A 25,931-nucleotide genomic window follows, 5' to 3' on the forward strand; every position below is an offset into this window, starting at 1 on the left:
GAAGTGAGATAGAGACATAACATAATCTGTTGTCTCTGTCTTTTTGCTTGGGTGCTTTGACATTTAGGATCACGGAAACATGTTCCTTGACTAATTAGTATTCATAACTTAGCAATAAGGACGGTTTAACTATATACATTAGCAAACAAAATAGAGATCCTGGGCGAATTTTTAAAATTCTGATTATGAAAGAAAAATGTTTGTATATACTTTGATTTTTGTATTTTGAGACAGGCTCTCATAGCCCAGGCTAGCCTCTGTATTGGAGGCTGCCCTTGAACTCATGAGTTTTGCCTTGCCTCCTATGTACTGCGATTGCAGGCTTGTACTATCATGCCCAACTTGGGGTTTTTGTTTGTTTGGGTTTTTTTTTGGTTTTTTGTTTTGGTTTGGTTTTGGTTGTTTTTGTAAGGCATCAAGCAAGGTCTTGCTGTGTAAACAACTCTAGCTGATCTGGTACTTGATATGTAGCCCAGACCAGCCTTGAACTCACAGCAGTCTTCCGGCCTCAGCCTCTCACATAGGGGTAAAACGGATGTGGACCACCACACACCCTGTGCATTTTTGGTAATTTAAGCCAAATCTGACCAAAGATGACTGTTTATTCCCCTAAGCCTTCTTAGTCATCCTTCCTGGTTGGCCTGGTACTCCAAAGCTAGATGTTCTTGCTAACTAAACACTGGGATTACATTGTAGGGTGCATTTAAATATAATTGGCCTAAAAAGATGTCAGGCCCTTGCTCCCAGAAACAAGGCCCTAATACAACGGAGGGCTAAGCTTAGTGGTGTCTGTAATATGCATCATTTTTTGAAGACCTAAGTGTGGCAGATTTAACAGTATTTTGCTGAGAAGTCACTTTTTAATTGATGTTTTAGATACTATAAGGTTGGAACCATTTTTTAGCTATACTTTGTGAACATTTTTTACTCATCTCTTAATGCCCATATTTAAAATTGGGTACCTTTCTAAATTTTTGGTTCACTTGATATCTTAGATTGTAAGGTCTTGAGATGGTATAAAGATTATTTGGTGGGGAAAACCGTAAATAAGAAGATGCAGTTTGTGTGGGAAACCACTTTGAACTCAAGAAGTCCATGATAAAAGTAGTGGAAGAAAGCAACAGGGAAAAGATAAGAAAACAAAGTGACAGCATTAATATTTTGTTACAGAGTGGATTTGATTGGGTTAGCAACAATTTCGTCAGACTTTTGTCACCTATATTTCTGGTAGCTTAAAATGTCTTTTTAAAAATAAACTTGTATAGCTTAGACTTTCTTGTAGATAAGAATATATTTTTTTCCCAATTTCTTCTTCTTGAATTTAGTCTTTAAGTAAAAGTATTTTAAGAGTAAACAAGAGAGCTCTATGCATTAGTGGTTATGCATTAGAAATGTGAGCTAAGTACACTGAACTCTACATGGTGCAGAACAAAGAACCACTTGTCTAAAACATGGGAGTAATAATGCCCATCAGGCTAAACCCAAGACATTTGTAAGATTTATTCTTACGAAACTGTCTTGCCACATAAGTCATGTTGACCTCAAACCCACTGTGTAACCCGGGTCTGGAGCTGTGATCCTCCTGCTTCAGCGCATAGGCAGCAGGCACCACCGTGGCTAACTAAGATGCATCTTCAATTTAGCCGATATAACTCTTGTACTTACCAAATTCATTCTATAGTCAATATTGGCAAAGAACTTAATATTGAATCTTGTTGCATTTCAATTTTTGTGTTTTCAGTACTTTTAGGGGGATATTTGAAAACCTTTCCTTTTGAGCCAGACATCCTACTGAAGTCTGTCCAATCCAAAGAATTCTGACCATTAACAAACGAGAAGCTTGTAACATGAATAGGAAGCTAAACAAGGGGCCCTAAGGAAATCTTGTCCAGAAAGTACTAAAATGCCCTTGTGTGCATACATATAAGCACCTTTTAAAAAAATGAAATCATTTAATGGGATCAATTGAACGAGTTTTTAAAATGTTAACGTCTTAAAATACAATTTTAAATCCCTCTTATGACATATATATTTATCCTTGCCCTGTTTGGTTAAATTGACTTTTCTCCAAATACTAAAGTCCATCATTGTGTGTGACAGCTCTTTGACACTTTCCCAGGTTACCTTTTTAAACTTTTTTTTCTTTCTCTTTTTATTTTTATTATTTTTGTTAAGTTTCTTTTGGTTTGTGGGTGGAGTTGGCTTAGCAGTCTTTGCCTTGATAAAAGAAACCTGTGGCTTCTTGACAAGGGGAACTGCTTGTTACTCTTTTGCACGCGAGGAAAACCAGCCTGAGCAGTTGCTGTTCAAAAAGGAAAACAGTGGGAATTACCTGGGAGCTGTCCCGCCCACAGCAGTTATCTGAGCCCTAAAGTGCTCCTTTTTTCTATACTGTTTTCCTCAATAGCGTTGGGGAAATTAGATTTTGTTTTAAAAATTCTTTGGCAGTGTATATTGTTGTGAACGTTACTAAATTTAGAGATCACTGAGCAACATGGGACTTAATACGTAGTACTGATTTTATCACCACTTTTACCCTCTGATTTTTCACTAGTCTTTAAAACTGGGTATTAAATGTAGACAAGATAAAAATAACTTGAGCATATTTTCAGGCTTCAAACAAAATAGAACATTCTTAGAAAAGTAAGAAAATGCCCAATATTTAACATTAAGTGACTTAGGGGCTAAATAATCAATTTCAGCTGTTTTCAGTGTGGAACTTGAATGTGTGTTTAATTTTTTGTGAACAGATTGATGACTCTTCTGCATCTATTTCTCTGGCCCAGCTTACAAAGGTATATATACATATATATTCTTGAAAATATAAGTCTTCTAACAGTTTAAAGATGTGGAACAGTATTGTTTTAAGGTGGGTGGGGGCGGATGTATGTTGTGGCCGCATTGTACATACTGTTACTGCCATGTAAAGAGTAGTTGCCGTCCTGAGAAGATAGGGAAGTAACTGGGTCAGTCCCCGCATAACGGTCATCTTCAAGACTGAAGAAACACAGGAAGCTACACCTAACCATTTTTTCCCCCTTACACCATTTTGTTTAATTAGACTGGAAACTAACACAAATCTGGAGGAATTCCCTGGTTTTGGCTGTGAATTACATGGACTCCTTTTAAAATAGCCAAAACAGAAGATTTCCTTTACATGGACAATTGTGTGGTTAATTCTTGAAATTTTGAATTGATCCCACCAAGTTCAATATTTTAAATGTGGTATGGTTGTTTCCTTATGCTTTAGACTTGTAGTCTGTCTGAATTAGAAAAACTTTAAACAGCCTAATTTGTTTGAACACAGACTACTCGAATTGTGTAAGCGTACCCTTATGAAGATGTTTGCAGGAATCTGAGTGTATGTTTGGCAGAGGGCCAACCAACTTGTTACCTCCTGAAATCACTGTATACACCATGGTGTTTGACAAGGTTGCTTACATTTATCTCAACAATGTGTATCTTCTGTTTGGGAAAGCACAAGTGATGGAGTCCCCCCCCCCCCTCCTTTTTTCCTTAGACAATATATTTTAGATTGCAGAGTGTGTCTTTGAAAGAACAGAACAGGTAGACTTGAGGGATCAGAAGTAAGCTGTCCAGCTTCCCAAAAGATTTTTCCCTGCTATCAGAAATGTAAAGTCTAATTTAGCAGCCAACATGATAAGTGAAAATGAAGGAAAGGGTTATCCATTAGTGCTGTCCCTATCTTGTCCTTGGCTTTGTTGTGTCCTTTTTCCTAGGATCTTTTAAGGATCCTTAAAAGATACCCTATTAACAAATTAATTGCTACTTAAGCTCTAATGCTAAGAAAACTAAACAGTAAGATTAATGATCCTAAACAAAATGGATGAACCATCCTAGTCTATCATTTTCTAATGCAAAGTGGTTTAGCAGAGAGTTCACATCTTTGGTAGCTTATAGTATATACTGTTTATTCTTATGTACTGTAAGGACCGGATTTGAGTTCTGGTCTAATTCTACCATTGTTACTTTGCTGGAAAGAGTGGGGAAGTTTTGGGGGTTTGGGTTTTTTTGGGTTTTTTTTTTTTGTTTTGTTTTTTGTTTTTAATCTATTTGTAAAATAATGTTTGGGTTCAAACAGATTAGTTGTTAAACATCTGTAATCAGTTTTCTGTAACTGTTAACTGTTGTTCCAAGCTCTGTTAATGTTAAGCATTCTTTGTATATAAAATTACAATAAAGTGTTAAAACTGGTTGCTTGTTTTGTGGATGAATGTAAAGATGAGACCCAACGAGTGGCTGGTGTGAGTGGTAGATGCTTGAAGATCCAGGTTTTAGAAAATCACTCCCTTAGACCCTGTTTATATCTAGGCTTATATTTATTAATGGTAAAAGTTAAATTTATCTGGAGTTTAATTTTTGAATGCTTAATGCATACCTTTGAACTTAATGTAGAAACTGACACCACTAAGCAAGCCTTCTGACGTGTAATATGTAGTGATCCTGAGTCATTTTTCCCACCCCTACCTTCCAAGTTCTAAATGTAAATTATAATCTCAATGCTGTGGCACTTGACATGTTTTTAAGATTTGGCAACATCAAGTGTTTCTCTTTTAACTTAATCTCACCTGGCTTTTAATTCTTAGAACAATCATGTGTACAGATGTTAATGTAAGGTACAGACAAGGTCTAAGGTTTGAGTACCTCCAGAAAGACTTCTTCAGCCTCCCCAGCTCCCCCAGACAGTTATGCAGGGATTCCCAGTGCTTTCTCCACTTTTTACATGTAAATAGCTACTGTGAAGCACAGCTCGTTTAGATGGTGCTCTGTGTAGGATGCGTGTGTTGTCTTTGCTGTGTGGTCCTAATGTGTTTCTAATGTGTGTGTCAAATAATTACCTGTTAAACAGACTGCCAATCTGGCTGAAGCCAATGCTTCTGAGGAAGACAAAATTAAAGCAATGATGTCGCAATCTGGCCATGAATACGACCCAATCAAGTAAGTTCATAAATATTTGTATGCTAATAGGAACTTGGGTGTGTTTCCCCCACATTCAGAAGCATTTTTCTCAAGTCTCTATGTACATATGAATTCTCCTTCCTTTTCAGTTACATGAAGAAGCCTTTAGGTCCACCACCTCCATCTTATACCTGTTTCCGTTGTGGTAAACCTGGTCATTATATTAAGAACTGCCCAACAAATGGGGTAAGTTCCATGTAGAATCTGATGCATCTAGTTTTTCTTAGAAACACTTCTTAACCATACTTGCCATGGTAAAACTCTTCTTCATTAAATGGCCGATGAGCACTTCTGAAGTCTAGGTTGCCAGGCCCTAAGTCTGAACAGAGCATGTTACTTGTCTCTAAGTCTTGTTTTCTCTGACATAGAAGCAGTCAGTCCTTAGCTGACATGACAGTTTTTGAGAATTAAATAAGTTGCTGTGTGTGAAGCATCAGGTGTGCAGATGTTACTAAAGATGGTTTTGTCTTCTCTCCTTTCCTCCAAATAGGATAAGAACTTTGAATCTGGTCCTAGGATCAAAAAGAGCACTGGGATTCCTAGAAGTTTTATGATGGAAGTGAAAGATCCTAACATGAAAGGTGCAATGCTTACGAACACTGGAAAATATGCGATACCAACTATAGATGCGTAAGTATGTGGCTTAGGTATGACCTGTGGGAACCAGGCAGTCCCAGGGTATAGTGTTTCAACTTGGGCTACTTGGATTCCTTGGGAAGTTTCCATTCCAGAATTGTTCATTGCCACATGTTACATTTCTGTGTTAATTCTGAGAGGCTGCAGTCTGCTCCATTTATGCAATTTTCAAATGAATTTGGGGGTTTTTGTCATTAGTGAGTGCCACTTCCCTTGTAGTCTTCTAAGTTTTTCTTTCTGTCATTCCTTTCTTCCTCATTCACATACGTGCTCCCACATGATCTTACATATTTTATTTCCATTTTCTAAGTGAATAAAACAGATGTAGTCATTTTACTGTGAACTTTATTGATGGTATTCAGAAAGTAGGGCTCCCTGGGCTGCTCCTGTCATTCTGGGGTCTGGGATGGAAACTGTGAGGGGAGCTGCTCAGTGTCAGCGGCTGAGTCAGGAGAAACAAAGAGCGCAGCAGGATATCAAGACAGATGTGTGTAAGTGCCAGGCATAAATGAAATACTGAGGGCGCTTGGCGAGGTTTGGATATATCACATCATCTTCAGTCTAAAGTAGGGCTTATTTTACAAAATGCTATTCAGTTCAGCCAGCTCTTTGAGATGCCTTAGTGCTTTTTATTTTTTCAAGATAACCGTTCAAGGTAATCTCAAACATGTACTCATTCTGCCTCAACCTACCTTCCTTATTTTTGGTGTTACAGATGTGTGCCAGCATACCTGTGTTTAGTGTCTATTTTTAATATGCTTTCAGATTTTATTTTTAAGCCAGGCTTTTTTTTGTTAGTAGGGGGGTGTGTGTGTGTGTGAGAGAGAGAGAGCGCGAGAGTGCATGTATGAAGGTCGGTACATTTTTGTGTAGTTGGTTCTTTTGCAACTTTATCAGGCAGTCTGGCAGCCAGAAGAGGGCGCCATATCTCATTACAGATGGTTGTGAGCCACCATGTGGTTGCTGGGAATTGAACTCAGGACCTTTGGAAGAACAGCTAGTGCTCTTAACCTCTGAGCCATCTCTCCAGCCCCCATAAGCCAGTTTTTAGCAAACATGAAAATCTGGTGGTCTGGTTCAACTTAGTGTCTCCTATAGATCTACTCTTAATCATGTGCTTGGCTACCTTCTTTTACTATTTTCTACAGTTTGAACACACAGGTACGTCGTAAGCGTTCCTTTAAGCTGTGATTTTTAGCTTCTCTGCCATGAATCTCCAGTTTTTATTTAGAAACTGATAAGATCCCGATTCTACTTTTTTTTTTTTAAATTTATTTATTATGTATACAGTGCTCTGCCTACATGTACACATGCAGGCCAGAAAAGGACACCAGATCACTTTATTGATGGCTGTGAGCCACCATGTGGTTGCTGGGAATTGAACTTAGGACCTCTTGAAGAGCAGTCAGTGCTCTTAACCTCTGAGCCATCTCTCCAGCCCCCTACTCTACATTTTTTTTTTTTTTTTTTTTTTTTAAGATTTATTTATTTTTATTTATTGCATATGAGTGCTTTATCTGCAGAGGAAGGTATCAGATTACATTATAGATGGTTGTGAGCCACCATGTGGTTGCTGGGAATTGAACTCAGGACCTCTGGAAGAGCAGGCGGCGCTCTTAACCACTGAGCCATCTCTCCAGCCCCGACTCTACATTTTTAAGCTAGCTTTCCAGATCACAAAGTTGAGATCTTACAACATCCTTTGATGTTTAGAGGTTAGGTGTCACGTTCTCAGTAATAGATTGGTTTCCCTGCCTTCACACATGAAGTTGACGTGTAGCGAGACGAGCAGGTGGGGTTGATGCTGAAAAGATGAAGCATTTAGGGATGTGTGCTGTAGTGTACAGATGATTTGCAAATAAGAATGATTTCCCCTCCACTCCAGCCCTGCTCACATGCTCTGCTTCACTCTACTTTCATCAGCCGCCATCCTGAGTTTTCTGTGGTTCATCTTACAGCAGTCTGTTGTTATGCCGTATCTGTCAAATTCAGAGACATTTCATACATGCTGTGGAACAGTTTTAAATTGGAATTGATTTTTGCAGTCAATTTAAGAGCAGACTGCTTCATCTATATTATGTAAAAGTTCTTAGTGAGTAGAAGTTTGTGTTGAAACAGTTAACATCACCTGTGAACCCTAATTAGTAATTCATTGCTTTTGAGTCTTGGGGAGAAAAGCCCATTTGTGTCAGACACACAGCCCATACTGGGGAGAGATGGGAGCCCAAATACTTTAAGTGAAACATTCACCCTCTCCACTAACACCACTGATAAGCAACTCAGACTTCTTCTTCTGTTTCTTTTTCTATCCTGTTTTCTTCCCTTCCCCCTTTTTTTGTTTTTCCCTTTTTTCTTTTCTCTTGGGCAGTGGGAGACTCCTCTTTCACAAATTGGGAACAGTGGGGCATAAGCAAATTGATACTTATTTGTGGAATCGTGGTGATGTCTATGGAGCAGCTGCAACACAAATAACACACCTAAGGTACACTCCCCCATCCAGCTAGACTATCTCATTTCAGCACTGAGATGAGCACATCCTGTCCTTAATGAAACAAAGGTTTTATCTAAGAATTACTATGGTTTACAAGTTTGTTTGAGTGTAGAGAAACGGGGGTGGCGGGTGGAGCAGTAGAGGCAACTGAGAATATCTTTTTGTGTGTTTTTTAATGTATTTAATTCCCACCATTCCTGGAAAGTGCATTTCTACAAAAAACTGGACCCGGAATGTGAAATGATGTGTTCTTTCATATTTGTGTAATGCATTCTGATCACTAATGATGTTTAATTGACTTGGATTAACCTTTTAAAGTAGTTACCGGCAGATGGCTAGTTACATAGTCGGCTGGATGGCCTGGTTATAGAAAATACAGTTCCTGTTCATTTGATGTCTGCATGGGTATGACAGAATGCTCTGGAATGTGGGAGGAGACTTTTTGGGTTTTCTGTTGGTTTGGTTTGGTTTTGTTTTTTTAAGAAACGCTTGGTAAAGGAAAATTGTGATTTAGCATATTTTCCAAATTTAAATTCTGTCTGACATTTACGTAGAAATTCTTGTAGCCTAACATGTTTTACCTCTCTGGCCTTTAGTTCCTAGATTTAAGGAGTCCAAGATCCTTTCATGTGCTTTTAAAGTGTTTGCTTACTTTTGTTTAATGTTTTGTAGTTCTGTTGTGTGTCTGTTTAGGATAGATAGAGCTGCCCCTTACTTTGGAAGACATGCTTATCTAAACTCACTGTCATTGCGTTGGGGTTGATGTGTTCCTGTAACGATGTAGTGGGCTGAGCATAGAGCATGGACCTTCTGACCGTCTTCACATGCTGGAACTGTCTTACAGAGAGGCCTATGCAATTGGGAAGAAAGAGAAGCCACCCTTCTTACCAGAGGAGCCATCTTCATCTTCAGAAGAAGATGATCCTATCCCAGACGAGCTCTTGTGTCTCATCTGCAAAGACATTATGACTGACGCCGTTGTCATTCCCTGCTGTGGAAACAGCTACTGTGATGAATGTAAGAGTGGGAACCCTTTTAAAGATTATGTATTTGTATTTGCTTGGTGAATTATGAAGTGTTAGTTAGCACAGTGATGGTTGAACAGTATGAGTGGTAGTTGTTTGGGTGGGTCTTTTTGGCTTTTGTTTCTTAATTTGCTTATTGTTTGAGCTTCATCTGGCCTTCAATGTAATATCCTTACCTGACCTTTTACCATTACTTTTTAGCAAGACTCTTAAGGTGTGTGTGTGTGTGTGTGTGTGTGTGTGTGTGTGTGTGTGTGTGTGTGTGTGTGTGTTTGCTTTGCCTGTGTCTGTATACTGTGTGTGTGTGTGTGTGTGTGTGTGGTGACTTGGAAGCCAGAAAGGAATGGTATGGGATACCCTGGAACTTGAGTTAGAGACATCCATGAGCTGCCATCTAGGTGCTGAAAACTGAACCTCAATCTTCTGTAAAAGTGGTTTTGTTTTGTTTTTGTTTTTTGGGTTTTTTTGTTTGTTGTTTGTTTGTTTTTTGTTTTTCAAGACAGGGCCTCTAACTCACAACAATCCACCTGCCTCTTCCTCCCAAGTGCTGGTATTAAAGGTATGCACCCAAGCCCGGCTGTAAAACTGCTTTTAACCACTGAGCCCCGTTTAGTTTTTTGTTTACTTTGTTTTGTTTTTTAATGTCCAGTTTTTGTTAGGTCATTTCAAAAACTAAAGACATAAAATGATACTCTTTTCTCGACTTAGTTCAGTTTTTTTGTACAATATTTTGATTAGTAGCCAAATAAAGATGAGTATTTGATAATGCATTCTCTGCCTGTTTAAGCATTTGTTTGATGTCCAGGCATGGTGGCATATGCTTCTCACTCAAATACTTGGGGGTATTTGAGGTAGTTCAAGGCCAGCCTAGGTTACATAGTGAGACCTTGTCTCAAAAAAACATATTTTGGGGCTGGAGAGATGGCTCATCCATTAAGTGTGCTGTTTCGGTGGACCCAGGTTCATTTCCCAGTACCTACATAGCAGCTCACACGCATCTGTAACTCTAGTTCTAAAAAGTCAGACCTCTTCTGGTCTCTACTAAATTGCTTTCCTGGTTGTTTGCTGATTCAGCTCTGGGAGCTATAGGCTGTCTTTATTCATTATGTCAACATCAAGTTCCTACTGTGCTGCTTCATGCCTAACATCTTATCACACATAGGTATAAGAACAGCACTCCTGGAATCAGATGAACACACATGTCCAACGTGTCATCAAAACGATGTTTCTCCTGATGCTTTAATTGCCAACAAGTTTTTACGACAGGTAGGTAGTCTTTGTACCTTTTTTTAACCCAAGATTATCTTTACATTTTCACTGACTGAACTCATTTAAATAAATCATACATTACATATTCTGCATTTTTATGTTTGATGTCTATAGGCTGTGAATAACTTCAAAAATGAAACTGGCTATACAAAAAGACTTCGAAAACAGTTACCTCCACCCCCACCCCCAATACCACCACCAAGACCACTCATTCAGCGGAACCTGCAACCTCTGATGAGATCTCCCATATCAAGACAGCAGGATCCTCTGATGATCCCAGTGACATCTTCCTCAGCTCACCCAGCTCCCTCTATATCTTCATTAACTTCAAATCCATCTTCCTTGGCTCCTTCTGTGCCTGGAAATCCATCTTCTGCTCCAGCTCCAGTACCTGATATAACTGCAACAGTATCTATATCAGTCCATTCAGAAAAATCAGATGGGCCTTTTCGGTAAGTCTGTATCTCTCATTGAAACAAGCAGAGGTCAGTGCTGTATTTGATAATAGTTATTTTTGAGATAGGGTCTCACTATGAAGACTGAAGCTGGTCTCTAAATTTGCAGACATTTGGCTCTGGCTGTATCCTAATTGTTAGGATAAACTTTCTTTTTTTTTTTTTTTTTTTTTTTCCCTAAATTTTTTATTTTATGTGTATGAATGTTTTGCTTTCATGTGTGATGTGTCCACAGTAGCAAAAGGGGAGATTGGATCCCTAGAACTATAGTTATAGACAATTATGAGCTGTTATATGGGTGCTGGGAATCAAACCAGGGTCCTCTGGAAGAGCTGCTGGTGCTTTTAACCACTAATCCATCTTTCCAGCCCTTCAAGTATTAATGTCTTTAGTGGACCCCTGTGTTTACTGAAATACTAAATTGTAGCCTAGATGTAGTGGCCCATGCCTTCAATCCCAGCACTCAGGAGGCTCTTTGAATTCCAGGACAGACAGGCCATACAGAAAGCCCTTGTCTAGATAGATGTTACCCCACAGGGGAGAAAGGGGGCTGGGGGAAGAAAGAGAAAGTAGTGGTGACACGTGACCCCGTCGTGAAAGCAATATTGGATTTTGCTCCTACATGTAGTCTTTTAAAAATCAACCAACTTTTAAAATATGAGTGTCGGTTATGTTTCATACATACTAAAGGAAGACTTTTGGTTTTTTGAGGCAAGGTTTCTCTTTGTAGCCTTGGCTGTCCTAGACTCACTTTGTAGACCAGACTGGCCTCGAACTCACAGCAATCCGCCTGCCTCTGCCTCCTGAGTGCTGGGATTAAAGGTGTGCGTCACCACGCCCAGCTCTGAAGGAAAATTTTAAGGATGAAATCTTTACGTATATAAAGTATCCTACTGTTGTAGTTTAGCCTATTTATTTAGTCAGTAAAGGAAATGAGGTTCTACAGAGAATTCTTTTAGAGCAGTGGGTCTGACTTTTTTGGGGGTTGACTGACCCTTTTATAGGGGTTGCCTAAGACTATTGGAAAACATAGCTAGTTACATTATAATTCATAACAGCAAAATTAGTTATAAAGTAGCAACAAAAATAATTTTATGATTGGGGGTCACCACAACATGAACTGCATTAAAGGGTCGAGGCATTAGGAAGGCTGAGAACCATTGGCTTAGAGTATAATCCTCCCGAAGAGTGCCCTCTTTGTCTTTATTTTGAAGTTTATGTTTTTGCACTTATTTTCTATCATATGTATCATGTAGTACTTAACGCAATTATATCTTATTTAGTGTATATATGTATGTGTGGGCATGCAGTTTGTGTGCTGGCTCAACCGTGTGTGTACAGCTAGAGGACAGCTGTAAGGACTTGGTTCTCTAGTGCCAGCTTGTAGGGTTTGAGGGTCGAATTCCAGTTGTTAGGTCTACAGGTCTTTTCATAGGCCCATTCCTTTTACTTCCTCAGAAATTATCATTAACTCATTTTAATACAGGGTATAGATAAGCAGTATTAGTGAATGTTGCCATTTTACTCATTATCATCCACTGTGGTCACATTTTGTTGTTACTTTGTTTTCTAGGGATTCTGATAATAAGCTATTGCCAGCTGCCGCCCTTACATCAGAGCATTCAAAGGGAGCTTCCTCAATTGCTATTACTGCTCTTATGGAAGAAAAGGTAGGTTTTCCTGGTTATAACTAAGTTAGGGGTGTATGTGTGTGTTGTGTGTGACTTTTTAAAACTTTTAGAAACTATATCCTGGTTTGTTTCTTTGTGTTATTAAAGGGTTACCAAGTGCCAGTTCTTGGAACTCCATCTTTGTTGGGACAGTCATTATTACATGGACAGTTGATCCCCACAACTGGTGAGTAAAATTACTTTGATTTGAATCTTTTTCCCTTTAGGAAATAATTAACACTGATTTTTTTTTTTTTTTTTTTTTTGATTATTCATTGTCTTTGCTTATTTTTTGTTCATAAGGTCCAGTAAGAATAAATGCTGCTCGTCCAGGTGGTGGTCGGCCAGGGTGGGAACAGTAAGTACATGATCAAAATAACCTTCAGATACTTGCCTGGAAGTAAAAAGTGGGGACTAGACATCAGACAGGCTCTTGCTGAATGCCTTTTATTGTAAACGCCTGTAAACATGCCAGATTAGTATAGTTTTTATGTCACAAATTCAAATGTATATGTTGAATTATTTTTCTGAAAGAATAAATGTAGTTGATGCTTGAAAAACCTGGGGGCTCAAAACACTGACATTTATACAAGTGAAAATGTACATACAACGTGTGTGGTATGTATGTTGCTGGAAGTTGAACCCAGGGCTTCGGCATGCTAGGGAAGTATTCTGCCCTGGAGCTTTGCACCCAAGCACATCACTTTTGATTCCTTAAAAGCTTTACTCATAGTCTGTTGACTGACCTTCCCCTAGTAACATAGTTGGTTGACTTCTTATGGTAGAAAATCTTTGTTACCCAATTTATCAAAGGCAAACTGAATAAGGAGATCATTAGGACCACCCAGTGTTTTAGGTAAATGCTTAGTAGCACATATCAACAGGAGGTCCTTCAGAATCACAGTGGCACTATGTGCATTATTATTTTATCAAGATTTGATCTAATATGGCATCTTTGACTTCTTGATTGGTGCTATGTGCAGTCTGTATAAGTTCAATACATTTTAACTTTATAAGGTTAGATGCTGTTGTAGTTTGTTTGTTTGTTTGTTGAGACAGGGTCTCTTTGTTTTAGCCTTGGCTGTCCTGGACTTGCTTTGTAGACCAGGCTGGCCTCGAACTCATAGTGATCAGCCTGCCTCTGCCTCCCAAGTGCTGGGATTAAAGGCGTGCGCCACCATGCCCTGCTGCTTTTGTGGTTTAAAAAAAACAATAAAATAGACTTTTAGCAATATTTTATGTATTCATAGCACACTTTCCTTAATTCTTTCACTAATTTTAGGCTCTCTGGTGTGTCTACAAATTTTTCAGATTGTCACAAATCTCAAAGAAATCCACATTAAGTGGGCTCATGAAGGTCAAACCCATTTCAAAAGTCACTTTGTAATTCTTTTCCAAAACAGTAAAATACAAACACCACTTCCTTTTCTGTCTTTAAAATGTAGGGATCTTGACAAGACCTCAAATTAGTAAGTTGATTGCATAGTTATATTTTCTGGATTCCTGTTTTAATTTGGATAACCAAAATTAAGTTTAGTAAATAAACACATTGTAAGATTAATGTCTACAACACAGACTTTCTCATTTATTTCCTGACATGTTAATAGTTATTAAAATCTATAGGATGTGATTTTTTTTTCCCCTGTCCTGACACACAAAGTTTTTTGGGTTTTGGTGGAGGTTTTTTGTTTGTTTTGTTTTGTTTTCTCAGTGTAGCCTTTGCTGTTCTGACTTCAACTCACAGAGATCTACCTGCTTGTACTAGTATTAAAGGCGTGTGTCACTACACCGCCACTGACAAAAGAATATTGATGTCAGTAGGATGCTTTATCAAATTAAAAATTACTAGATTTGGGCTTGATCTGCCAGAGGACCTGGATTCAGTTCCCAGTATCCCTAGCCTTCTGAAACTCCACAGCCACCATGCATGTACATACATGTAGACAAAATATTCAACATTTATAAAATTAATTGTTTTTCAAATTAATATTCTAATTTTATAAAGACATTCTTGTGAACTATATTCTAAAATCTTTGATCTTTTTGTTTGAAAGATAAGCCAAATTTCTTGTAGAGAAAATAGACTTATAAGAAATTAGTAGAATATATCAGTAGAAAGAGAATAAAATTTAGAGTCTGGTGGACCTGTGTTTGAATTTAGAGACAGACACACCTGAGTTGTCATCTGTTTACTGGGTACAGGACTGTGAGTGGATAGGTTTCTTCTTGGCCTCTATTTTTCATCATTTACACTCAGAAAGTATACTACTTAAGTATGTAAATTACCTACATAAAGCCTTGCAAAGCAAAGGGCTCCTTTTTAAACAGTAAGCTTGTAATTTGTACAATGCTAATGAAAATATTGTGTATCAACACTACATTAACCTTAAAGTTAATTTTAAATAAATAGGATATTTACGTAGGTCTTTTTTTTGAAGAAGAGCTTAAGACTAGGGAAATGTTTTTAAAACAAAATAGATATCTTAAATACGAGCACTGATAGGTTGTATAGTATATCTAAGGAAAAGCATTAAATCCTGTTTTGCTCTTTTTAAACCTTGCACAGTTCCAACAAGCTTGGGTACCTGGTTTCTCCACCGCAGCAAATTAGAAGAGGAGAAAGAAGCTGTTATAGGTAAGAATGCTAAAAACTCTTGGAAAATAACCCCCATAGCCCACTGGGAACTATACAAAGAAATAACACAGGAGTGGTGAAGGAGACAAAGCAGCTGTCCTTAAGAAAGCTGTGAGCCTGCAGGGTGCAGTGAGCACACCTGTAATCCCAGCACTCCAGAGGCAGAAGCAGGCTGTTGTCTGGTCTACACAGTGAGTCAAGGACAACCAAAAACAAACAAAAAACCAACAAAACAGAAGAAGAAATCTGGGAACTGGGTTAATTATTGCCTAGCCTATGTAAGGCCCTATCAATCCCCAGCAGGTGCAGAATAAGGTCTCATTTGAAGATATATTTACAAAAACTTCTTGCTAAGTGTAGTGCATTGAGAAGTTGAGGCAAGAAGATTCTAAGTTAGAGGCTAGCTTGGATGACGCAACAAGACCTGTCTGGGGAAGGAGGCAGGGATAAAAGGAGGGAACATAGGAAAGCATAAGTTACATTTAACATCATGACTTTTAAGTCTATCTGCATGTTTATAGGGGCACAAGGAGAAGGACGTCACTCCATGACTTATTCTAGGTCAGCAAGCCCCGGCACTCCTCCTGTCTCTGCCCCTCATAGCACTGGGTTAAATGTAGGCATGCATGGCCACACCTAGTTTTTATGTTATTTTGTTTGTTGGTTTTTCTGAGACAGGATTTCTCTGTGTAGCCGTGACTGTCCTAGAACTCACAGAGATCCGCCTGCCTCTGAGTGCTGGAATTATAGGCATGGGCCATCCCCAGTGTCACACCTAGCTTTTTATGTGGATGTCGGGGGACCGGACTCAGCCCCTTGCACTTCATAGCCCCCCAGGCTGTGTCCTTTGTCTTCCTTCCAGTGATCATTTGGTCTGTACCAGTTCATGGCAGAATATAGCTTATGAAAGTTAGCCAACTCAACTTCCAGATGGGAAAAAGCATTCTTTGTTCCAGTCTTTCCTGCCTTCGGTTTTCCAAAAGAGGAGGCCAGAAGATTTGTTCCAGCTCTTAATCTTACCAACAGTGTTCACTTAAGAGGCCTAGGCTTTACTATGGTGGTAGATACTGAAATCAGGATGCAGAGACTTTTAGATTTTTTTTTTTTAATGGACTTTCAGATTTGATATGGCTATAACTGATCTTCTAGTGCTCTGTTCAGAATGGCTAATCTATGACAGCTGCCTTTTTTTTTTTTTTAAACTAGAGTGCACTAAAAGAAGATGATGTATACTGATTCATGGTTCTGAACAGGCTTAAATCCAAACACCTCCTGATGGGGTCATATGCCATTTGCCCGTTGTGTAGAAACCATTAGTTCAAAAGCACACTGAAACTCTTCGACACAATAGAGAAACTTTACTTCTGTTTAACCTTTAGAGCGAAAATGTTGATCCTTCAGTTTTGATTACAGCTATTGGAACTAGTGTGATTCTGTTTTGTTTGATCTTCCCCCACTTCCTTCAAAAGGAAGTTACAGGGGTTTTTGTTAATGTAAACTTTGGGTCTAGAAAGGCCTTTAGAGAAGAACTAGGTCATTACATTAACCTGTCACTTCCTTCAAAATCTGTTTCCTGTCAGTTGCTGAATGTCCTTAAAAATTAGAATTTTGGATCTGGAGAGGAAGTTCAGTGGTTAAGAGCGCTTGTTGTTCTTGTAGAGGACCCAGGATTTTGAAATAAACTTGTTGAGAGGTTTTTGTTTTGAGCCAACTTCTTGGTATGTTTGTTACCCAAGCTGGTCTCAAAGTCAAAGACTCAGTTTTGTCCAGCCTGCCAAGTAGATGGGCTGCAGATGTCTATTACCTTACCATACCTACCATACCTACCATTCCATACCATACCATACCTACCATACCTACCATACCATACCATACCATACCATACCTACCATACCATACCATACCATACCATACCATACCATACCATACCTACCATACCATACCTACCATACCATACCATACCATACCATACCTACCATACCATACCATACCATACCATACATACCATACCATACCATACCATACCATACCATACCATACCATACCTACCATACCATACCATACATACCATACCATACCATATCATACATACCATACCATAACCATACCATACCATACCATACATACCATACCAACATACCATACCATACCAATACATACATACAACTACCATACCATACCATACATACCATACCATACCATACCATACCATACATACCATACCATACCATACCATACCATACCATACCATACCATACCATACATACCATACCATACATACCATACCATACCATACCATACCATACCATACCTACCATACCATACATACCATACCATACCATACCATACATACCATACCATACCTACCATACCTACCATACCATACCATACCATACCTACCATACCTACCATACCATACCTACCATACCATACCTACCATACCTACCATACCTACCATACCTACCATACCTACCATACCATACCATACCTACCATACCTACCATACCTGGCCTGTTGAGTGAATGTATACAAATACTTGTTAACTGCATCTGTACTAGAGTAGTTGATTGTATTGCATATTTTGTGCTTTGAAAAATAATTATAAGCAGAAAAAGACAACCTCATTTGTCTCAGATGAATTTGATTTAAAGGTGTAATACCTTGGAATTTATTTCTCCAGAAGCATAAACCGCGGGCGACACCACAGCGAGCGCTCACAGAGGACTCAAGGCCCGTCACTACCAGCAACTCCAGTCTTTGTGCCTGTTGCACCACCTCCTTTGTATCCGCCTCCTCCCCATACGCTTCCTCTTCCTCCAGGTGTACCTCCCCCACAGTTTTCTCCTCAGTTCCCTCCTGGCCAGCCTCCACCTGCAGGATATAGTGTCCCTCCTCCAGGGTTTCCGCCAGCTCCTGCCAATATATCAGCACCTTGGGTGTCATCAGGAGTGCAGAGTGCTCATTCAAACACCATCCCCACAACGCAAGCACCTCCTTTGTCCAGGGAAGAGTTCTATAGAGAGCAGCGACGGCTAAAGGAAGAGTGAGTATCCTAACTTGAAATTACCATACACTTTTCATTTTCTGATATAACATTAAATAGGTATTTTGGAAACATTTTCCAGTGTTTCCAGTTAGTAAAGAAAATTCACCTAAAATTTAAACCAAAGCCATACAAGCAACTTCCTCAGGGATACCTAGTTATTTATAGTTTTAAAGTAGAAAACTAATGGCAATTTCATTCATTTCATTCATGATCTAATTACATTTGTCTTGTTAGTTTTCTTAAATGGTTTTTGTTAACTTTCACTCTTTAACTTTATTTTACTAGGGAAAAGAAAAAGTCCAAGCTAGATGAGTTTACAAATGATTTTGCTAAGGAATTGATGGAATACAAAAAGATTCAAAAGGAGCGTAGGCGCTCATTTTCCAGGTTAGTGTTTTGCAAGCCTTCACAACAGAATTACAAATGGGACTTTGAATATCCAGGGATTACCTATGGATATAAATAACACTGCACTTATGAGATTTTTCTGATTCGGTCTAGTTTTATAGAATGGAGGAGATGTAGCTTATTCCCCAATATGTCCATTAAAATAATGTCTCAGTGTAAATTCTATTGTGTAGAACTAGCATTTATGGGGACTAAGTTATCCTTGTCCCTTGAAGTTACTCATAATATGAAACAAATGGGAAATGTTTATGGAAGGAAAGACATAGGGGACTAGCCAGAGAGCATTCTGAGGGCCTTTGCCATAAGGCTACAGCTTCTTGCTGGAACATTAACCTGTGTGATTAAAAAGTAGTGGTAGAATACATGTCGCTGTATTGATAGAAAAAAAAAAACGAATTACAGAAGTTCCCTGGAAGTTTGTTTGAAGACTGTTTTTTAGACTTACACTTAAAATGTGGTTCCTTTTAAAGCTAGACTGTTGGCTAGTGTAAGATAAAAAATAGACTCTTACCTAAATAATTAGACAGGAAGTGAAATTTAAATTCAATTGGCATTTGTTTGATGTTAATAAGCTCATAAAACTCACGGTACATTAATGCACTCCACTCTGATTGTCAAGACTTTTGTTTTGTAACAACTGATTTGTGTACTTTATTCCATTCCAATAGAGGTTACTGTACCTCTTTAACCATCTAAGATGAGACTTGATGCAAAGAAAGATATAAAACCGTGAGAAAAGACTACTGAAATCTGTCTATTTTTACTTGTATATATTTCTCAACCATCAACCGTGTTTTTGTTTTTAGGTCTAAATCTCCCTATAGTGGTTCATCGTATTCAAGAAGTTCATATACTTACTCAAAGTCACGGTCTGGCTCCACAAGGTCTCGTTCCTACTCTCGATCCTTCAGCCGCTCACACTCTCGCTCCTACTCACGATCACCCCCATATCCCAGGAGAGGCAGAGGCAAGAGCCGCAATTACCGTTCTCGGTCCAGATCTCATGGGTACCACCGATCTAGGTCAAGGTCACCTCCATATAGACGCTATCATTCACGGTCCAGATCTCCTCAAGCATTTAGGGGACAGTCTCCCACTAAACGCAATGTACCTCAAGGAGAAACAGAGCGTGAGTATTTTAACAGATACAGAGAAGTTCCACCCCCTTATGACATCAAAGCCTATTATGGGCGGAGTGTCGACTTTAGAGACCCATTTGAGAAAGAACGCTATCGGGAGTGGGAGAGGAAATACCGAGAGTGGTACGAGAAGTACTACAAAGGGTATGCTGTGGGGGCACAGCCTAGACCCTCCGCCAACAGAGAGGACTTCTCTCCAGAGAGACTCTTACCTCTTAACATCCGAAATTCACCCTTCACAAGGGGGCGCAGAGAAGACTATGCTGCTGGACAAAGTCATAGAAATAGAAATCTAGGTGGCAACTATGCAGAAAAACTTTCAACAAGAGACAGTCACAATCCAAAAGATAATACAAAATCAAAAGAGAAGGAGAGTGAGAACGTCCCGGGAGACAATAAAGGAAACAAGCATAAGAAACACAGGAAGCGAAGGAAAGGGGAAGAGGCTGAGAGCTTCCTGAACCCGGAATTGTTAGAGACTACTAGGAAATCCAGGGAATCATCAGGTGTTGATGAAACTAAGACAGATGCACTGTTTGTTCTCCCAAGTAGAGATGATGCTACACCCGTTAGGGATGAGCCAATGGATGCAGAATCTATCACTTTCAAATCAGTGTCTGAAAAAGACAAGAGAGAAAAAGATAAGCCAAAAGTAAAAAGTGACAAGACCAAACGGAAAAGTGACGGGTCTGCTACAGCCAAGAAAGACAATGTTTTAAAACCTAAAGGACCCCAAGAAAAGGTAGATGGGGAGCGGGAAAAATCTCCACGCTCTGAACCTCCACTTAAAAAAGCCAAAGAGGAGGCTACAAAGACAGACTCAGTAAAACCTTCATCATCCTCTCAGAAGGACGACAAGGTCACTGGAACCCCCAGAAAAGCCCACTCTAAGTCTGCAAAAGAGCACCAGGAGGCAAAGCCAGCCAAGGAGGAGAAGGTGAGAAAGGACTGCTCGAAAGACATCAAGTCAGAAAAACCAGCCAACAAGGATGAAAAGGCCAAGAAGCCTGAGAAGAATAAACTACTTGATAGTAAGGGAGAAAAGAGAAAGAGAAAAACTGAAGAAAAGAATGTAGATAAAGATTTTGAGTCATCTTCAATGAAAATCTCTAAAGTAGAGGGGACTGAGTTAGTGAAACCATCACCAAAGCGCAAAATGGAAGGTGAAGTTGAAAAGCTGGAAAGGACCCCAGAAAAGGACAAGATTGCATCATCAACTGCCCCAGCCAAAAAAATTAAACTCAACAGAGAGACTGGAAAAAAAATTGGAAGTGGAGAAAATACATCTACTACAAAAGAACCATCTGAAAAATTGGAGCCAACGTCTAGCAAAATTAAACAGGAAAAAGTCAAGGGAAAGGCCAAGCGGAAAGTAGCTGGTACTGAAGGCTCCAGCTCCACGCTTGTGGATTACACCAGGTATGGGGGCCAGGGCGTGGGGGGCCAGGTGTTCCTTTTGGCAAATAATGTCTTTTGATGTTACCCATGCAAGTACCCTTTCGGATTTACACAGACTAGTCTGTTTATAGCATTGTTTCATGTGGGAGGAGAGGTGAGCCACCCTGGTTTTTATAGTTTGATCCTTCCTCATTTATTTATTTATTTATTTATTTATTTATTTATTTATTTATTTATTTATTTATTTATTTATTTATGTTTTTCGAGACAGGATTTCTCTGTGTAGCCTTGGCTGTCCTGGACTCTGTAGACCAGGCTGGCCTCGAACTCACAGAGATCTGCCTGCCTCTGCCTCTCAAGTGCTGGGAGTAAAGGCATTTGCCATCACACTTGGTTCATGTATGCCTTTCTTAGGGCACAATAATTTTAACTTTTTCGTGAGGCAGGGGCTTAAGACAGAGTTCCTCTGTGTAGCCGTGGCTGTCCTGGAGTCATTCTACTTCACAGAGCAGGCTGGTCTCAAACTCACAGAGGTCCACCTGCCTCTGCCTCCCCATGTGCTGGGATTTCAGGCATGCTACCACCATACCTAGCTTAATTTTAACTTTTTAAAGCTAAAAAGATATCCTAAATATTTTATTAGTCATAAACTTTTCATTAATTAAAAGTATATTTATTTTTTTTAGTACAAGCTCAACTGGAGGCAGCCCTGTGCGGAAATCTGAGGAAAAGACAGATACAAAGCGAACAGTCATTAAAACTATGGAGGAATATAATAATGATAATACAGCTCCTGCTGAAGATGTGATAATTATGATCCAGGTTCCTCAGTCCAAATGGGATAAAGATGACTTTGAATCTGAAGAAGAAGATGTTAAAGCCACACAGCCTATACAGAGTATAGGGAAACCATCTAGTATTATAAAAAATGTTACTACTAAGCCATCAGCTACAGTCAAGTACACTGAGAAAGAAAGTGAGCATTCAGAGAAAATTCAGAAGCTTGCCAAGGAGGTGAGCCATGAGGTGATGCAGCACGAGGTCAAAAGCGCAAAGGGCTCTGCGTGCAGTGAGAAGGGGAGAACCAAAGATCGGGAGCACTCAGCGTTGGAGAGGGAGAATCCTGACAGGAGGAAGAGCAGCGCCCAGCCGGAGAAGGACAGCAGCGCGGACCGGCTGAATGAACAAGGCAATTTTAAGACACTGTCCCAGTCTTCCAAAGAGACCAGGACTTCAGAAAAGCATGAATCTGTTCGTGGTTCCTCAAATAAAGACTTCACTCCTGGTAGAGACAAGAAAATGGACTATGAAGGCAGAGAGTATTCCAGTTCCAAACGAAGAGATGAGAGAAGTGAATCAGCCAGAAGGAAGGACTCTCCTCTTCGGAGTAAAGATGCTTCATCTGGACAGAAAAGTAAGCCGAGGGAGGAGAGAGATTTGCCTAAAAAGGGCACAGAGTCCAAAAAAAGCAGTTCTAGTCCCCCAAGAGACAAAAAAACTCATGATCATAAAGCCCCTTATGAAACCAAACGTTCATGTGAAGAGACAAAGTCTGTAGATAAAAGCTCTGGGAAGGAACGAGAAAAGCATGCTGCTGAGGCTCGCAACGGCAAAGAGTCCAGTGGCAACAAGTTGCCATATATTCCTAACCCACCAGACCCTCCTGTTGAGAAAGAACTGGTCGCTGGACAGGTGGATAAGAGCACCATCAAGCCAAAACCCCAGTTCAGTCATTCTTCACGGCTTTCCTCTGATCTAACTAGAGAGACCGATGAGGCTGCCTTTGAACCAGACTATAATGAGAGTGATAGTGAAAGTAATGTATCTGTGAAGGAAGAAGAAGCTATTGCCAGTGTTCCCAAGGACTTGAAAGAGAAAACCACAGAGAAAGCAAAAGAGAGCTTGACTGTAGCAACAGCCAGCCAGCCAGGTGCAGACAGGAGCCAGAGTCAAAGTAGCCCCAGTGTTAGTCCAAGTAGAAGTCATAGCCCTTCTGGGAGCCAGACCCGCAGCCACAGCAGCAGTGCCAGCACAGCGGGGAGCCAGGACAGCAAGAAGAAGAAGAAGAAGAAAGACAAGAAGAAGCACAAGAAGCATAAAAAGCACAAGAAACACAAGAAGCACGTGGCCGTGGAGGGGGACGCAGAGAAGAGCCAGAAACACAAACACAAGAAGAAGAAGGCGAAGAAGAGCAAAGACAAGGAGAAGGAGAAAGATGACCAAAAAGCGAAATCTGTCACTGTGTGAAGGACGGATGTTTTAATTGACTTAATTACTAAGTCATCTGTATTAAACTCTGTTATAATGTAAAGAGATTCCAGCCTTGTAAATAATGAATGGAAGACCCTGTGCTGCACTTAAAGTATTTGCTGCTTGATTATTTCATTTTTACATCAGAGCTTTATAACGAACTTTTGTACAGAATTGTGAGTTGTGACCATGGAACATGAGAGGTTTTGCTAGGGCCTATTATTTTTAACCACCATTAATTAGTTGGGGTGGAGTTTACTGTACTGTGAAATTTTCACATTTGAATTTTTTTAATTGCCTGGCAAATGCTGGTATCAGTTCAAAAATATCAGCAGAATGATTTGCTGAACTCATTACAGCCCCGTTATGTCACTTTTTGATTACAATAAAAGTTTTCAGTAAACTTTTCGCATGTTGAAGATGTACATTATTTAAAGACAGTAGTGTCTCACTTCGTCTCTTTCCAACATCCTTCAAGCCTGTAAGTCAAGCAGAATAGACAAAATTCTAAAAATTGAAAATACACTTCAGAGGGGGCTGGTGGAAGATCTTTGTTTCTAGTAGTTAGAAGGTGAGTTTCTAAAAAGGAGCGTGTGAGGTGCCTATATCAGCAATGAGTAATTGGGCTTTTCTAGCCGTATGATTTTCATGGAATTCTAGGTTGATAGTAACTTCCCTGGTGAAACAATTTATTCAAGCCTATTTGTCCTCTGTGCCACTGGCAAAAGTACGTGGTAGTGTAAGACTAGCAGGGGTCTCTCTCACTGCTGCTTCAGGAACTCCATGAGGGCACTGAAAGGATGTTGGGGACAGGTTTTGAGTCAAGACACTTGAGTGAAGCCAGGCATGGTGGCGGTACATGTCTTTAATCCCAGCACTTGGGAGCCAGAAGCAGGTGGATCACTGAGTTGGAGACCAGCCTGGTCTACAAAGCGAATTCAGGACAGCCAAGATAACACAGATCTTTGTCTCAAAAAAAATTAAGTGATGTCCTTTTTTTTCTACTGTAAAGTGTATGTGTCTGTGGAGGCAGAAGAGAGCACTGGCGCCCTCTGTAGCAGCTGGGAGTTGTGAGCCACCTGATGTGGATGCTGGGAACTAAGTTCAGGTCCTGTGTAGGAGGAGCACGCATTTGTCACTACTGAGCCAGCTTTCCAGCCTATAATCATTGCCTTTAAACCAAAGCAGCTTTGCTCTGATGGCTCAGCTCTGCTGTGATGCCAAGCACATGCTGGTTCATTCGCACACACCTGTTGTCAGCCCACATGCAACAAACTGCCACTTGTTCTTTGAGACAAGCCAGCTACAGTTTTCAGTAATGATGTATACATTGTATTGATTTTTTTCATTCATGAGATATTTATTAAAGTAACACCTTTAGGAAAAAAATCAGTACAATAAATACATCATTACTGAAAATTGTATACCATCATACAAAAAAGGACTTTATTTTGGGAAATTAATTTCTAATTTATGGCAAGTTTTACTTTCAGAAATAAATCCATAGGACAACACATTCTAGTTCACCCTTAAAGACTGGCATGCTGAGCAAGGAATATTCTTGTTCTTTGTAGGAGTTCCTTCTTTACGTTGTCAAGTACCAGCGCTCTGCCTTTTGGAGTGATTTCAGCCACCAAGTCATCAACAGTAACATGTTCTAGTCCTTTTTAACTTCTTTACAGTGTGCCTTCAACCAATCCTTCCAGCGCACTCAAATCAGTTTAGCTCTCAGCGACTCCTTGAGGCATTCTCTTTCTCCAGTTTCTATTAACTTTTGGTTAATCACTGCTTTCTCATCTGCGCATCTTTGTTCATCTTGCTAACCACACCCTTCGGCTGCCCGGACTTAGACCCTCAGTAGCTCAGGCACCTAAGTGCACCTACATTATATTCTTAATCCTGCTAATCAGAGCTGTAACTCTAGATCCTGTTTCTCACGTTTACTAAAGATTTAGTACACAGAACTGTCAGATCTTACCTGAGTTGCTCACGTTATTGGACTCATCAAGCTCAGCTGACTTTCACTTTACTTGCAGCTCCACTCCTATGACCGTTTCCTAGCAACTGATCAGTGTCGTTCCTTTGCAACGAGCAGTCTCCCAGCCTTATCTGTTGGTGTTAGTTTCTTTGATTGTGTGTGTGTGTGTGTAAATTTTCTTGTAGCCTATAGCTTTCCTTATGCCAACATCCACAGAACCCTTCCCCATGTAACCCTAAAACTACCTGTATGCTAGTTGCTGTTTAACAGAATTGAAAGTCTTGAAATTAAAGAAACAGACAAAGGTTCAGTGAGTTAAATGCTTCCACAAGCCTGAGGACTTGAGCTCAAATCCCTAGAACCCAATTAAAGCCAGCTGCTGCCTCTGTGTCTAACTCCAGTGTTCTTACCGTAGCGAGATGGAAGGTAGAGACACTGACTCAAGATGGAAGGGAAGGTGCAACCCCACAGTCGGTCTTTAACCTCAACATACTTGCTGTGGCACATGTGCACCCACACCTATAAACATACATGCTACAGATTGTGTTTTG

General features: G+C 39.8%; 1 protein-coding gene and 1 pseudogene across 3 annotated transcripts in view; one reads left to right on the forward strand and one right to left on the reverse strand.

Moving 5' to 3' along the window:
* Rbbp6 (RB binding protein 6, ubiquitin ligase) overlaps positions 1-23,940 on the forward strand; it is a 34,405-nt gene extending 10,465 nt beyond the window's left edge. The window contains exons 4-19 of one of the 3 annotated variants that reach the window (XM_051145186.1): positions 2,751-2,795; positions 4,871-4,959; positions 5,070-5,166; positions 5,471-5,610; positions 7,985-8,098; positions 8,952-9,124; positions 10,295-10,398; positions 10,516-10,853; positions 12,430-12,526; positions 12,635-12,713; positions 12,830-12,884; positions 15,093-15,161; positions 17,842-18,204; positions 18,493-18,594; positions 19,422-21,173; positions 21,839-23,940. In XM_051145186.1, coding sequence (XP_051001143.1) covers positions 2,751-2,795; positions 4,871-4,959; positions 5,070-5,166; positions 5,471-5,610; positions 7,985-8,098; positions 8,952-9,124; positions 10,295-10,398; positions 10,516-10,853; positions 12,430-12,526; positions 12,635-12,713; positions 12,830-12,884; positions 15,093-15,161; positions 17,842-18,204; positions 18,493-18,594; positions 19,422-21,173; positions 21,839-23,399 — 5,178 coding nt within the window. In that variant the 3' untranslated portion in view covers positions 23,400-23,940. The remainder of the gene's footprint in view (positions 1-2,750; positions 2,796-4,870; positions 4,960-5,069; positions 5,167-5,470; positions 5,611-7,984; positions 8,099-8,951; positions 9,125-10,294; positions 10,399-10,515; positions 10,854-12,429; positions 12,527-12,634; positions 12,714-12,829; positions 12,885-15,092; positions 15,162-17,841; positions 18,205-18,492; positions 18,595-19,421; positions 21,174-21,838) is intronic. The other 2 variants (XM_051145184.1, XM_051145185.1) reach the window with 2 other exon arrangements.
* A 925-nt stretch (positions 23,941-24,865) lies between these two features.
* Positions 24,866-25,223, reverse strand: LOC127188867 (transcription and mRNA export factor ENY2-like; annotated as a pseudogene).
* Between the last annotated feature and the right edge of the window lie 708 nt (positions 25,224-25,931).

The sequence above is a fragment of the Acomys russatus genome, chromosome 5 (genome assembly GCF_903995435.1).
Source record: "Acomys russatus chromosome 5, mAcoRus1.1, whole genome shotgun sequence".
Taxonomy (NCBI): Eukaryota; Metazoa; Chordata; class Mammalia; order Rodentia; family Muridae; genus Acomys; species Acomys russatus.